This window comes from Diabrotica undecimpunctata, chromosome 5, assembly GCF_040954645.1.
Source record: "Diabrotica undecimpunctata isolate CICGRU chromosome 5, icDiaUnde3, whole genome shotgun sequence".
Lineage (NCBI taxonomy): Eukaryota > Metazoa > Arthropoda > Insecta > Coleoptera > Chrysomelidae > Diabrotica > Diabrotica undecimpunctata.
In genome coordinates this window covers 31,318,001-31,334,061 of record NC_092807.1, presented here as the reverse complement: position 1 = coordinate 31,334,061, position 16,061 = coordinate 31,318,001, and the positions used below count along the sequence as shown (strand labels likewise).

At 33.5% G+C, this 16,061-nt stretch overlaps 1 protein-coding gene across 2 annotated transcripts in view; it reads left to right on the top strand.

Moving 5' to 3' along the window:
• The first annotated feature begins 4,249 nt into the window (after positions 1-4,249).
• LOC140441242 (uncharacterized) overlaps positions 4,250-16,061 on the top strand; it is a 71,455-nt gene continuing 59,643 nt past the window's right edge. Inside the window, exon 1 of one of the 2 annotated variants that reach the window (XM_072531838.1) lies at positions 4,250-4,549. In XM_072531838.1, the coding sequence (XP_072387939.1) occupies positions 4,495-4,549 (55 nt within the window). In that variant the 5' untranslated portion in view covers positions 4,250-4,494. The remainder of the gene's footprint in view (positions 4,550-16,061) is intronic. The other variant, XM_072531837.1, reaches the window with a different exon arrangement.

The following is a 16,061-nucleotide window of genomic DNA, read 5'->3' as shown; positions in this document are numbered from 1 at the left end:
CTTTGAAATGTTCTCTCCATCTTTCCATTATTTGGTTTTCTTCTGTTATTACCTTTCCATTCTTGTCTTTTATATTCGGCATCATGTGTTCTTTCTTTTGTCTGAGCTGTTTTAATGCGCCATAGAAGAGTTTTTGGTTTTCTCTATAATTATTTGTCATTTTTAGTCCAAACTTTTCCCATGACCTTTCTTTTTCTGCTTTCACAGCTATTTTAACCTCTTTTCTTTTTTCTTTATAGGCCTCATAATCTTCAGGGCGCTTTCTACTTAGATATCTCTTCCATTTTTCTTTTTTGTTCTTTACTTTCCTTCGTATTTCGTCCGTCCACCATTCAGTTCTCCTCATGCTATTATTTGCTATTTTTGTCTTCCCGCAAGTTTCCTCAGCAGCTATGATTAAGCTGGTCTTGAGATTTTCCCACTTTTCTTCTATACTTGCAGTTTTTGCCCTACCTTTCAAAATATTGTCTAATTTTTCTTGGAATATCTTCTTATATCTTTCTTCTTTTAATTTGTAGCTTTTTACTTTTTCATTTACTACCTTTCTCATCTTTTCTTCATTTTCTTTTGCTGTTCTCATTCTCATTATTACTAGATGATGATCACTGCCAATCTCTGAGCCTCTTTTGACTTTCGTGTCTTGTACTCTTTTCCATTTGTTGCTACTTACCAAAAAGTAATCTATGATTGATTTTTCATTTCTACTTTCTTGTACTCTCGTGTATTTGTGTACTTTTTTATGTTTAAATTTTGTATTTGTTATAACAAGTTTATTCTCCATACATATTTCTATTATTCTTTCACCATTTTTGTTTAGTATTTCTTCTCCTTCTTTTCCCATGCATTCCTCAATTCCATTGTTATTATTTCCGACTCTACCGTTTAGATCTCCCATTACAATTATATTTTCTGCCCCATTGTCAATTTGCATTTGGAGCTCCTCGAAAAATTTATCCTTCTCTTCCTTTTTTGCATCTTCATTTACTCCGTAGGCTGTTATTATTGTCCATATTTCCTCGTCTATCAGTTTCATTTTCAGCAATAATATTCTCTGGTTAACATATGTTTCTTCTATAACGTATTGTAGTCTATTCGGTGCAATTATTATCCCTACGCCTTCTTTTGCTCTCTCCTTTGCATCAGCTCCTACCCAAAATAACCAATATCCTTTGTGTATTTTCTTAAAACCTCTTCCTTTCATTTTCGTTTCCGTTATTCCTAATATTTCTATTTTTTGTCTGATCATTTCTTCTAGAAGTTCTACCTCTTTTCCATTGATGCTTCTTACGTTCCATGTTCCCATTTTTATCTATCCTTGTTTCTGCGGTATATCTTTCATCTTCTTTCTATTCTCATCCTTGTTTACCTTTGCATCGTGCTTTTTCCTATCGTTATTCCTATTCGTCGCCCTGGTCGTCATTGTCAGATCCTTTTCGTTGCTTTGGTCGTTATCAATGTTCCTCGTGTGGGTGTAGTTTTCTAGTTTTTTGGATGTTTTTCCAGTTCCTTTTTTATTTTGTTCCATCTCCATTCTTCTTGGTTTACTAACACCTTGTTGTAACCAATTTTGACGTCTTTGCCTTTCTCTTTTTCGTTTTTTGCAAAATTTCTTAGGAGTTTCTGCTTTTCTTTCTCTTCTCTAGTCAAGTCATCATTGATGAATACTTTCTCTCCTACGACGTTTTTTAGTTTATATTTTTTTGCCATAATCTGGTGTTTTTCCTCTTCATTTCTTAGTTTTATTACGCATGTATTCTCGCCTATTTTTTTTACTGTTGTAGGTGTAATATCAATTTGAAGATGTTTATTAAAAAGTCCTTTTATTCTTTCTTTTAGGCTGCTTGGTTCATTTGTATCCATTTTTAGACCATTTATTACAATGTTGTTTTTTCTTCTATTTTTTTCGATTATTTCGACTGCTTTTTTCATTTCTTGTAACTCTCTCCTTATTTCTGAATTCTCTTTTCTTATTTCCTGATTTTATTTTTTTAATTGTTCGTTTTCTACTGTCAGTTTTAGTAGAGCTTCGTTTGTTTTGTTTTGTTGGTCTTTAATTTCTCTTATTTCAGTTTTTATTTCTTTCTGTTCTTGCTTCATATCTTTTTGAGTTGTGGTCATTTCTTTCATCATTATTAATAACTGGTCTAATTTCTCAGATTCAGTTGTTTGGCGTTTTGTAGGAGTTCTTAGTGTTTTTTTGCTGTTTACAAAAAAATCTATATTTTCTCCTTTTCTTTTTCTTCCTTCATCTGTAGAGTATTCGTCGCTGTCCATTCTTACAATATTTTCCTTGGCCTTTTCTTGTTATTTCGCTGTTTATCTCCTTCCCTGTCCTACACCGCGAAAAGAGTCGTCGACCAGTCAACCCGTCGAATCTCCGACCCTTATCGGTGTTTATATGTGGGTCACTTCTACCGAGTTACTTTTCGTTGTAAGTCCCGTTTTCCGAGTTTTCTTACAGCCGAAAGTTAAAACGATATTTATTCACCAACGCCACTTTGCCGTCGATTTTAGAAGAACTATTTAAGGTTGTCTATAAAAATACCAAGAAATTTTACAGAATCAACGATACTGATCTGGCTGTTATTAAGAAGCAATGGTTGAAGAACTCCTTTATAGGATAATGCTACTGTCTTATCCACGTTAAAATAGAGTAAATTAGAGTCGGACTAGGATTTTATTTTAAGTAGATCAGAAGTTGTAGTTGTATGAAGAGTTGCAATGTTAGAGTTTCTCCAGGTGATACTGGTATTATCAGCAAAAAGAAAAATGTTTCCATCGATTTTTAAATTAGTATCTCATTTATAAAGATAAGAAAAAGTAGAGGAACCAACACTGAACCTTGTGGTACTCTACATACAATGCTTTTGTGACTAGAGTCAGTATCATTTGCTCTAACTAGTTGTTTCCTATTCCGCAAGTAAGATTAGAAAAAATTCAAAGAAATACCTCGAATTCCGTAGACATTTAGTTTTTTTTATCAACATGTGATTTACACAATCAAAAGCTTTGGAATACTCACAAAAAACAGTGGCAGTGTAAAGATTATTGTTTAGTGCTTGGTAGACACACAATGTAAAACCACTGGTACATTTATTAGATAAAAAGTCAAACTGATTTTCCGATAAAATGTTGTTTTCAACGAGAAAGAACATAAGTCGGGCTTTTATAAGTCTCTCAATAATTTTGGATAGTACCGGTAGTAAGGCAATTGGTCTCTATTTACAGTCATTCGATTTTTCACCACTCTTATGAAGAGGAATAATAATGGCTGTTTTTTTCCAGTTTCCATAGTGCTGAAAGGCACTTTAATATTGTCTTCCCTGTCTCAATTTCAATATTTAGTAAATTCTGAAGGTATTTCTTCTCCTGCTTCATTTCTCATAACTTGTGTTTCCCCCTCACCTCCACGTTGTCTCACTCTCTTCCCTGTAGAATTTTTTCACTTGGTTTATCTCTAAACTTTTGCCTATTTCCCCTATTTGATGTTCTAGTTAGCTCTTCTTTTTAGTTCTGAATATAATAGTCGTCTTGACTGTGCTCTTGTTCCGTGAAAAATAGCTCTGGTTTCACCTGTAGGATTTTGTAAAATTCTCAGTCTTTGCCAAGTTTTTATTTCCAGCATTTCCTCGCATTCTTTGTCAAACCATTTTCGTTTTGAGTGATTCTTCTTTTTTTTTTTCAATGGATTCATTTACCAAAGAATCACCAATGGGTATTTTCAATACCCTGCTCTAACATAATATTTCGAACGATTCAATGTTCTTTATGATTTCTTTCTGTAGTTACATCCTTCCATTTCGTAAATCAATGTAAAAACACGTATCACTCTAAAGCTGTTAATTTGAGGTTTTCAGAAAGTTCCGTTTGTGAACGTTTTTTAGTTTTATAAATGTTTGTATTGTATTTTAATTTTTCCCAGTTATTTAAACGCATTATCAATTTCTATTTAGGTTGGCTTTATCAGTAAGCCTTCTTCTACATTTTATATTAATTTAACAAACCTAGATTTAGTTATTAATTATTTAAGTCCAAATCTACTGAAACTATCATTCGTTTCGTTCAGAAGCTAGTGTAACGATTCAAGGTTATCTGATACGATACGATAACAGTGCCATTGGGCCATTAAGAATAGTTCAAATATGTTTATCAAGGACAAAAATTATTTTCGGGGAAATTTTTTCAAAAATCGATCGCCTTTGTTCGTAAGCTCTCGGCCTAAAACGATCAACTTGTTCGAAATTCACCTAGACGATTAGAAATTTAGTCAAGTGAGCAACGATTACCGTCAGCGCACGAGTACCTTCTAATTTTTTTATTGTCTTTGCGTGTGTCACCGGAGTCTGTGTATACGTTTATATTTGAATATCATAGAATTTTATCAGTTTCACCTGTTATCTCTATTTACGTCGCGTGAAATTGTTGGATACTTTTCATTGTTTTCAGTGCTTTGAAAAAAATATTTTTGTGATTTTTGTATGAAACTAAGTTAAAATGCAGCTGTGGAGCAATTTGGTGATTGTTTGCTTGCTTATTTTGGCATGTACAGGTAATACAATAGTTAGATTATTATCAAATTTTCTTATCAAGGTATATAATTAATATGTATAAGGTATTTTCTAGAAATTAATTGCATTATTTTAACTGTTCTTGCGGAAAGACCGCACAATATTTTTGCGGCTTTTAATTTGATTTAATTTATTAATATTGAGGCTTGTTGTATATATATATATATATATATATATATATATATATATATATATATATAAATATATATATATATATATATATATATATATATATATATATATATATATATATATATATATATATATATATATATATATATACACTCCGCGTCATAGAACACGGGCCACCCCCAGTATTTAAAATATTTTCGAAATTATTATTTATTGCTACAAAATTAAGCATTTATTTTTTTGTATTGAATTAATATTATTTTATTTTTAATGTGTCTTGGGTTATTTAAGTTAAATGGGTTGTTGCGAAAGCAAACCGACCATATAACTGGATTGGGGATATTCGTAGAACCTATAAAACAAAACAATTTTGAGAAAAAGTTTTCGAGGAAGAGATTGTTTTGAGAAATGTATGACATTGTAAATGGTTCTAATGAGTTTTAAACGCATCTCAGTATTACAGTAGCCGATTTAGTGTGAAGTAGTCTTGAATGAATAACGATGGAGAATTTTCAAAAATCGGTTGAAATTGTAACGTTACAGGGAAGTGGATTAAGTCAAAGACAAGTTGCAAGACAATTGAATGTTAGTCGTTCGACTGCACAAAGGACCCAGAAACGATTTATTGTGACAGGATCTCACCAACGACGACCTGGTACAGATCCAAAAAGGAAAACAATCGCTAGGGAAGATCGCGTCGTCATTCTTGCTGCATTACGGAATCAGACCCAAACCGCTAGAATAATTCAAGGCCATTTACAGCAAGCTCAAGGACCAGCAATCAGCCTTTCTACTATTCGATGAAGATAAGGGAGCAAGGTTTGACAGCTTGCAGACCAGCAACGGGGCCCTTACTTTCCCCAGCTCACAAAAGACGAAGACTCGATTTTGCCTGTGAGCACATCAATTGGACAGCAGACGATTGGAAAAAAAGTATTGTTTACGGATGAGTGTAAAATGTCTATTTATGGTAAAGATGGACGCAGTACGGTGTACAGACGGGCTGGAGAACGTTTCGCTGGTTGCACTCTGGCACCACGGGTTGCTTTTGGTGGTGGTTCAGTAATGTCTTGGGCAGGGATTTCTTTTGATGCGCATACGGATCTCGTCGTGATCGACAGAGGTGCGTTAACAGAAGTAAGGTACATAACGGAAATCTTACAACATCATGTGATGCCCTATGCTGGATTTATTGGCAACGAATTCCTGTTAATGCAGGATAATGCGAGACCACACACGGCAAGGATAGTAACGGAGTACCTTGACGAGGTTGGTATTCCAAAAATAGACTGGCCTGGTCAAAGCCCCGATTTCAATCTTATTGAGCATATATGGAACCTGCTAAAAAGTCGCGTTAGACGTCGCATACCTGCTCCAACAACACCTGGAGAGCTTCAGATGGCACTCGTTGAGGAATGGGCCACTTTTCCCCAAAGAGATATCCAAAACGTTATAAGTTCCATGCCAAATCGAATGAGGAGTGTCATCCAGAATCGAGGTGGCAATACCCATTACTGAAAATGGATACCAGCTTTTTTTTAAATATACAGTTCATTGTTGTTTTAAAAACTGTAAGTTGATTTTTTCAATAAATTTCCTATTTTTCTTAATTTTTTTATTTTTGATTGATGTTTTACGATAATGATGAAATTTTATACTAAACGAGTTATTGATTCAATATACAAAAAAATAAATGCTTAATTTTGTAGCAATAAATAATAAATTCGAAAATATTTTAAATATTTGGGGTGGCCCGTTTTCTATGACGCGGAGTGTATATACATATAATATGAAATGGTTTTATTATCAATATCAATACTGAGAATTAAAAACCGAAAATTATTTTTATGAACAAGCAGCATAAGTAAATAATACGCATAGTTAGTAGATAATAAAACCAATAACTTATGATTGAAGTTCTCTTTATCCCTATCAAAGATATATTATATTTATATTTGAGTGCCACATGATTCCTCACTTTTAGATTTTATAACTCCTCACTGAATTATACAGGGATTTTGTTATCTGTTTATAGTGATTATTGTTTCGCTGCCAAAAGTCAGGACAGGTCTATAAACTGCTTTGAAAACTTTAATTTTCGTATTCCGTGATATTTCTTTGCTACATATAAATTTTTTGTTTATTGTATGATATAGTTGTAGCCTTTTCTCTACCCTGCTATTGATTTCTGCTTCTAGAGATCCTGTTTCTTTTATTATTAGGTAGTTACTCCTAATAAGCAGCTATGTAAAATTATTAACTTGTTCTATTTTTGTTCCTTAAATTTCTATATTATTCTAAGTTCTTCTCTTGTTTCTCATATCTGCATACCTTTTGTTTAGTTAATATTTATCTTCATTCCGTTTTCAGTGAGTACTTCTTTCCATATTTCTAAATTATTCTGAAGATATTTTTCAATTTTTTGCAATTGGCATTAAGTCGTCAGCAGGAAATACTCTTTCCGAGATTTCTACTCTTTGCGGATTTCTAAACACTACATCCAGTTTTTTACTTCTTGTTGTGCATGCCTTAATAATTTCGTCCATAAATATAATAATAATAGTGTTGGGCTAAGTGCTCCTCCTGTGTTAAGCCTCCATTTATTGTAAACGTATCTGATGATATATAATCTGAATAAGTCTGAAGAGAACTGGGCTTAACGAGTCATCCTGTCTGACTCCGCTTTGTACTGGTATACACTGTGTTAGTTTTTCATTTATCTTTGCCTGTATTCGATTATGGAAGTAGATGTTTTCGATGGTTTTTATAATATTGATTGGTATGTTTCTTTTATACAGTAGATGTAAGACGTCTTCGACTTGGATGCGATCGAAAGCCTTTGTCAGGTCTATAAAACATAGATATGCTGGTTTATTGTACTCGATGGCATTTTCTGTGATTTGTCTTAGTACAAATACGGCGTCTACGCAGGATCTTCCGGATCTGAATCCTTGTTGTTCATCTGATAAACATGTTAGTTTATTGATTTTGTTGGTTAGGAACTTTTGTTGTAAGCTTAAGTGCGGTGTTCAGTAGATTTTTGCCTCTATAATTGTTGGGGTCTTCTTTATGTTCTTTCTTGAACATTGGTATCATTATGCTGTTTCTCCATGCGTCTGGTATCTTGCAGCGCAAGATTAGTTTTTGTATAAGTTTTGTGATATCTAGGGTTATACTTTCTCCTCCCTGTTTTAGAAGCTCGTTGATTATTCCATCTGATCCTGGTGACTTTCTATTTTTGAGTGAGTTTATGGTTATCTCTACTTACTGAAAACTGATTTCTATGTCGGGTCTTAATTCAGGTACTTTATTGTATTCATTATTGTTTTCCTTTCCTTTAAACAGATCCGCCAGGTATCTTTCCCATTCGTTTGCTGTTATGTTATTGTATTCCTTCAATTCTGCCATTTCTTTCCGTTGGTTTCTTATGAATCTCCATATTTGTTTTTGTGTACCGTAGAAGTCGCTTTCCATCCTTTTTGTAAACTGTTCCCAGTTGCATTAAACATCTTTAGTAATAATTCTGTTGCATTTTGTCCCATTTTTTTCATCATTTCACTTGTATACTTGGAACATCGATATACCGCAGTTCAAATATATCTAACAATTAAATAAGGAAATAAATTATAACTGAATTTCTACAGACAGTCACATTTTAATAGTTTTCAAATAAATTTTCAACGACTTCGTTTCTTTAATTCATTAAATCGCGATGCATTTGCATTTTAGTCAATGTCATTAAATACATTTCTATAAGAACTTATTTTGCTTTTTTTTAAATATGAGATACGTGATTCCTTGTCTGTTTATTATGGTATTTTACATAATTCGATGGTATTTATTGCAAATAGCCTTGCATATAAACGTGTTGTATAAATTATTATTTATTGTCTTTGGTCATGGTCAAGAATATATTTTATATCGTTGTTTAAAAAGTCCCAAAATTTAGTAAGAAGTCAAAATAATTAAGAGTTTTATGCTATTTTTTCAGATTCTCGTTTCTTTATTAGTGTCTTGCCCTCTTGATAAATGTTGGTGGTCATCACCATTGTTTTTGCTCTTACAGAAAAAGAAAAGTGATATAGTTATTTCCTCAAATTAATATTGTCTTTTTGATTTATGTTATTTTCTACGACCATCCTCTCGTTTTAATTGTAAATTGTCGTGCATAAGCGGCCGATCCAGACATTTGCCCCCTGTGTATCCACACCTGTGTAGGGCACTCTGTGCACACCTGTGTATTATATACATTTCTCATTCATTTCGAATAACTTATCTAGATCCATTTGTTGATCTTTTCTTTTTGCTTTTGTGATTTGTTATATTGTAATTTTGTAGTGTTTCATGGATAATTATCGAGTATCATGTGCAATAATTTTTTCTTCGTGTATAACCAGAGATTTACATTTAAGTAGGAAAACTAAAGTTTTAGTAGCATACCACGAATCCTTTTCCAGTTTACAGATTTAATGTTCAGCATATCTTTTTCTATAGCTATTTGTAATTTTTCAATTCACGTAAAATAAATATTTAGAAGCCATGAGTTTAGTCCGTCTATTTTTCACATATTATTTTTACACAGGATTGTGCAAATATTTACAAATTCCCTTGCTATTTCAATAGGCTTATTAGTTCTTTTCTAAAATGTCACAGCTAGCGTAAGACTATCTAAATAAGAAACAAATAAATTCTGTATACAACAAGGAGACACCGTCTCCTCAAAGCTATTCACGACGCTTTTAGAACATACTTGCAAGAAGGCAGATCTGAACGAGTATGTTTTCAACATAAATGGAGAGGAGATCAGTCATTTGAAATTCGCAGATGACATTGTCCTTATAGCCGATCGCGTGGATGAGGCAATAATAATCTTGGAAAAATTATATTACGCTTCCTTGGAGAATCGAAATATTTCTGTAGATGGAAGGGCTATTGAGCCGACTGCATCGTATAAGTACGTATAGGACATGGAAGTCGATTGGGCAGAGATAATCAGACATGCCAGGGCTCACACGTCGCACAGGATTAGTCTGGGCAGTGTTTGGTAAATTAAACTATGTACTTAAATCAGACATACCCATAGGCGTCAAAAGGAAAAGCTTTGACCAGTGTGTGTTACCTGCACTTATTTGTAGAGCGGAAACATTAACACTGACAAAAAAGGTAGTGAACAAGATTCGCGTATCTCAGAGAGCTATGGAGCGGCAGATGTTTTGTGTTTCTCTGAGAGACCGAATTCCAAACGAAGAAATACATCGTAGAACAGAAACAATAGACGCTATAAAAAGATCGCGTCGATAAATTGGAATTGGGTAGGACACGTCGCCAGATTATCAGATAATCGATGGACAAAATGTATTTTAGAGTGGAGACCAAGACAAGAAGCACTACGGAGCAGAGGATGCCCACCAACCAGATGGACTGACGCCCTGAACCGTGTTAGCAGTAACCGAATGGATGCCGTACAAGATAGAGACAGATGAACAGAGCTGAGGGAGACCTACGTTCAGCAGTAGACGCTTACAGGTTGATAATGATACTGATGATTAATTTTTTTTAATTGTACAGTACTCATTAAATGTTATTTTTACTTTTCTCTAATAGCGCAGTGTTTTGCACGTGTTCACCTGTTCACCAAAGACGGAAGACTTTTTCCTCGATCTTGCTTTAGGAGATAGTTAGCTCTATTTTGCCGTGTTTGACGTGCTATATAACTAGTAGAAATTGCAATTTTTTTAAAATTAATTGGACGGGATGCGATGCACCGTAAAGGATTCGATAACACCCTGTGCAATAATTACAGTTTGTAGAGCAGATATCGCTGTTTCAAAGCGTATACTTTAAAGATAAATCCGCATAAAAGCTGTCTCAAAGTAGTAAACAACCATTGCTGTGGTGAGATTCATTATCTCAACATCGTGTATAAGCGATGTTAGCGCAGCTAATAAATTTATCAATAGTAGATATTTGGGCCTCATTCGTTAATAATTTTTAGAATCCAATCCTTAACTGACGAGGAAGCTTTGTGTGGTTATTAAGATACCTTTTCTTTAACTATTTTTTAACCAGATTTAGATTTGTCAAAATACATGAAGGAATAGGAATAATGACCCTACCACCAGACAATCAATAGCCCTCCGCAGATCTCCTACAATATTTCAAGCAGAATTAGTAGTAATACATTTTTATACTCACGAGTGCCCTAACAAACGGATCAATTCGGCCAATGTTTGTTGCATCTGACAATGAAGCTATACGAAACTACAAGAGGTTCTTTGAGAATATTTGTGCTTCCACTAAGATATCTTTTTAGCCATTTTTTAACCATATTAAGATAGGTCAAAAACAAATGAAGGAATAGGAATAGAAGTTAATGACGCTACTAGAAGACTACCAATAGCCCTCAAAAGTCCTATTGTATTTGCTATAACTTTTGAATGTTCAAATTCCCCTGAAATTCTGCTGATCTGAATGATGTTTCTAAAGCCAGGTTTTGCCAGGTATGCCGTTAAATCCTGGGATTTTTTCAGGAGAAACGTCTTTTAAAGTCGATCTCTATTTCTCTACTTGTGAAAGAGCGAGAATGTTCGGTCTCGATCGATTTCAAGCAGAATTAGTAGCACTAGATTTTTGTGCTGAAGAGCGTCCGAAAAAACTGTTCAACTCGGCTAAAATATGACAACGAATCTATCCCTCTGCAACTGTCTACAACTTGTAAGTTCGTAAGAGTTTGGAATTGCAAACAGTCCATTAAATAACTGCCTAACAAAGTAATTTTTTTATACTCGGTTCTCTGATTTAAGTCCAACTGTCTAGTAAATTTAGTAATTATTTTTTGCTATGTTGATTAAAATTTTACCGATTGACAGTGTTGACAGTGGCTGAAAATTACTATACAACCAAGCATACGTGCTCATAGTCAATGTTTAAACAACAAATATTTATATGCAGTTTATGAACAATATAAAACTGTGTCAATTAAAACAAGTTAATTTTTGAAAATTTATAGTCGTTTATAGATTAATTAAAAACCTTCCTTAAAATCATACATAACAGAATCCACATGAAATTAGAACAAGAAATAAGTGATTCACAGATGGGTTTTAGAAAGGGTCTAGGAACTAGAGAAGCATTATTCGGAGTCAATGTTCTGACACAACGATGTCTGGATATGAATCAGGACATATATGCTTGCTTCATAGACTTTAAAAAAGCTTTTGACAGAGTTCAACATGAAAAGCTTTTAAGAATTCTTAAGACCAAAAACATAGATAGTAGAGATCTACAAATTATATCGAATCTGTATCAAAATCAGAAAGCAAGAATAAGGGTCGAAGGAGAACTGACAGAGGAAGTAAGTATACTTAGAGGAGTTCGACAAGGGTGCATACTTTCACCACTCTTATTCAACGTCTACATTGAAGTGATATTTCAAGAAGCTTTATTGGATATTGTGGAAGGTATTTTGGTCAACGGAAATAGCATTAATAATATTAGATATGCGGACGATACGGTCATATTTGCAAGTGACATGGAAGATCTACAGTACATAATACAACATGTATACAATGCATGTGAAAGGTATGGACTGCAAATGAATCTCAAGAAAACGAAATCAATGATATTCTCAAAAAAACCACAAAATGTAGATAACCTGATCATCAATAATACAACGATCGAAAGAGTAACAACATATAAATATTTAGGAACGTGGCTAACCGGAGATGGAGATCAAACAAAAGAAATCAGATCTAGAATAGAAAAGGCAAGAAACGCGTTCATAAAATTGAAGAACTTACTTTGCAACCGTAACCTTAATCTAGAGATCCGCACAAGAATGCTACGTTGTTACGTTTTTCTACTTTACTATACGGCATGGAAGCGTGGACAATAAAACAGTCTGAAATCAAAAAATTAAACTCCTTTGAGATGTGGTGCTACAGGAGAATTCACAGAATATCGTGGACTGAAAAAGTGACTAATATAGAGGTGTTACAAAGAATGAAAAAAGAATGTGAAGTCATAAAAACTGTTAAAATTAGAAAGATTCAATATCTGGGTCATATAATGAGGGGCGAGAAGTACGTATTACTTAGATTAATTATGCAAGGGAAGATACAAGGGAAGAGAAACCCAGGACGATGCAAAATATCCTGGCTAAGAAATTTGAGAGAGTAGTTCGGTTGCAGCTCATTAGAATTATTCAGAAGCGCGGCCAATAAAATTAAGATAGCGATGATGATTTCCAACCTCCGATAGGAGAAGGAACCTGAAGAAGAAGAATAGATTAATATTTACAAATAGAAAGGTTATAATGAAAATTAATAAGTATACACTCTCATTATTCATGATTATCCTACTTTTTTAATGAAAGAAGTCTGCAACAGTTAGTTCATCTGGGTTATTTATATGGAGATGGAGAATCTTTTGTGTTATATTTTCTGAACATTGAATTTGTTAAAATATTAACAAGCTGAGCTTCATTAAGGCTTAAAATATGAGTGCCACTGCATAAGGGACTTATTGCTGGCAATGAAATTGCCGATTGTCTTTCCAAAGAAGTACCTACTCATTTTATCTGATTAGAATCTTTCTGCGGTATAACAAAAAGCCTCATATAAAAAGCCTACTTATTTATTTAACCTATGGTATTTCTATATGGTATATGGTATGGTAAGCTATATGGTATAATGAACATTAAAATTGTTTCTATTTAAAAAACTGAATCATGTAGAATTTTCTGATGCGTTCAAGTGTGTACCAAGTCCCACGTGGTAGGTCAAATCCAGGTCTCTCTAGGATGCAAGGTATAATTGCATAGAATCTCTTCAGTTTCTTCTAGGTATTTTCTTTGTGTTAATAAAGCCCAGTCATCAGCTTAGCCAAACTTTGTTGATGTTGGTATCGGCATGTCTGCTATATAAAAGCTAAAAAGTAATGGTGCCAGTACGGAGCCTTGCAGTAGACTATTTTTGAATTTTCTGGGGTGCCTATTTCTGATCCCATAATTACTTATAACTTACTATAGGTATACTCTGTAGGTAAGCATATTTTCTGTTAATCTGGTGGTGAATTTATAAGGAATATTGCGTAATAATTTAAAAATCATTCCTTTTCGCCAGAAAACAGTGTCGAAAGCTGCTGACAGATGTATGAAAGCAGCAGAACTCTTTAGTTTTCTTTGAAAACTGGCTTCTTTGTAAGTACTTACAGAGATACAAGTCCTGGTCGGTGCAATCTCGATTTGGTCTAAAACCTGCTGGTTGGATTAGAATAGTTTTGCGGATTATTGGATTTATTCTGTAAAAAATTAGTCTTTCAAGTAGTTTACATATATGTTATAGACATTAGAGCAATTGGTCGATAGTTTTTTGCGTGGTCAGTTGGTTTACCCGGATTTAGTTTGCTATGACGTTTGAATGTTCAAATTCTCGTGGGATTCTGCTGGTCTGAATGATATTTGTAAAGCCTGGCTTTTATGTATTTCCCGCAATTGAGTATAAATTCGGGGTCTTTATAATTTCGGACTTTTTCAGAACGTCTTTAAAAGGCGTCTATTTTTTCACTTGTGAAGAGGCGAGAATGTTTGATCTCGATCAATTCTACAGTTTTGAAACGTTTATTTACGTCTCATGTGTGAGCTTTATCTCTGGTCGCTCTTGATGTCGAAACAATATGAGATGTCATGAGATCGGGAAGCCTACTGAAATTTATTAGATACGGGGTTAAAGGCAAACAAATGTTTTGATTACGTTTGACTCAGTACATAAAAATACTCTTAGATTTTTAAAAATCTACTTAGGGTAGGGAAGCCTACTGAAAAATATTACAGTGTTAAAGGAAAACAAACATTTGATTACATTTGGCTCACTACCTGAAAATACTCTTGGAATTTTAAAAAACAGAACTCATTAGTCATTGCTTACCTAGGTATCTTATATATCATCTTTAAAATGGACAAAAAGGAAGAATCAACGTACAGATTCTGTGAAAATTCACCGAACATATTACCTGCAACTGTGAAATAATTATACGCCAACGCCGTAATTACTAGTAACAAGTCTTTTTAGAGTTTGAGCAATTTGTTTGCAAGCGTTTAGGTCACATAATTACCAATACATTGTTGCAAAAGTTGCGATTTGTAACAAAAACTAAAAGACAAAATTCAATTTTCGTATAAGTTGTTTTGGGAAACCGTTTGTATGTTTTATTTATATTAGTACAATAACCTCTTATTTACTATTGTGATTTTCGAAGAAATTGTTGTAACATTATATCACGCAAATGTTGCCATCAAAAACAATCATTTACCGGAAATCGTAACATCTTACCTGGCTTGTCCATTGCAATAAAAAACAATCAGTAGCCAATTTGGACTAATTATAAGACTCGACAATCGTCATGAAGTGATGAAGCAAGTCTCGTAATTGGATATATTAAACAAATATTTTAAGAAATTACGCATCAGATTGTAACAAGAGAGTAGAATTATTTGTTTCAAGTAATTAGTAAGAATTATTTGTTTCAAGAATCATGTCTGTATAATAATTAACTAATTTCCAACAATATTAACAGAATTATCTTAAAATGTTATAATTACAAAGATATTATCTAATAATTTGTATCTTTTTGTTGTATTTAATGATTCTTGTGTTCTAGTATGCGATTTTGAAAGGGTTTTTTGTATGCCTAATGTAAAATTTTGGATATACACCAATATTTACTTATAAATTCCTTATTTTGAACGTCTCTTCGCTTTGTTAGTTATTTTTTTATTTATCTATTAACTTTTATTTTCATAGGAAAACAGTACCATATCTTTTTTATTGTTTTTATTGGGAATTAGGCAACAGTTTAAAATACACTATTTATTTTAACCTTTCGATTTCCTCTTCGGAAATGGTTTTTAAAATATAAATTAAAACAAAGTTTTTATACACATAAACAAATTAAGCTGAAGGTTCATAAAGGTAGCTTTCATACCTAAACCTGACAAAACCGAATATTGCTCGAAAGGCACATTAGAGGTGCTAATAGAGCAACATTGTACATCAAAACGCCACTGGATCATTTTATAGAGAGGATAGAGTTCGTTTTGGAAAACTAAGAGGTAATTCTGGATACATTTATCGATATAGAGACTGTATTCGACAACACCTTATACGAAGCAATCACAAGGGCGGTTCGGCTGAAAAAAATAGACGAAACACTTTGCAGGTGGATATATTACATGGTACTGGGAAATACAGTGTCAGCACGAGTAGTCAGAGGCTGTCTGCATGGGGGAGTCTTATCTCGTCCCTTGTGGAATCTGGTCATGAAGGATGGCTATCATGTCCCGGGCTATGTGGATGACTGAAA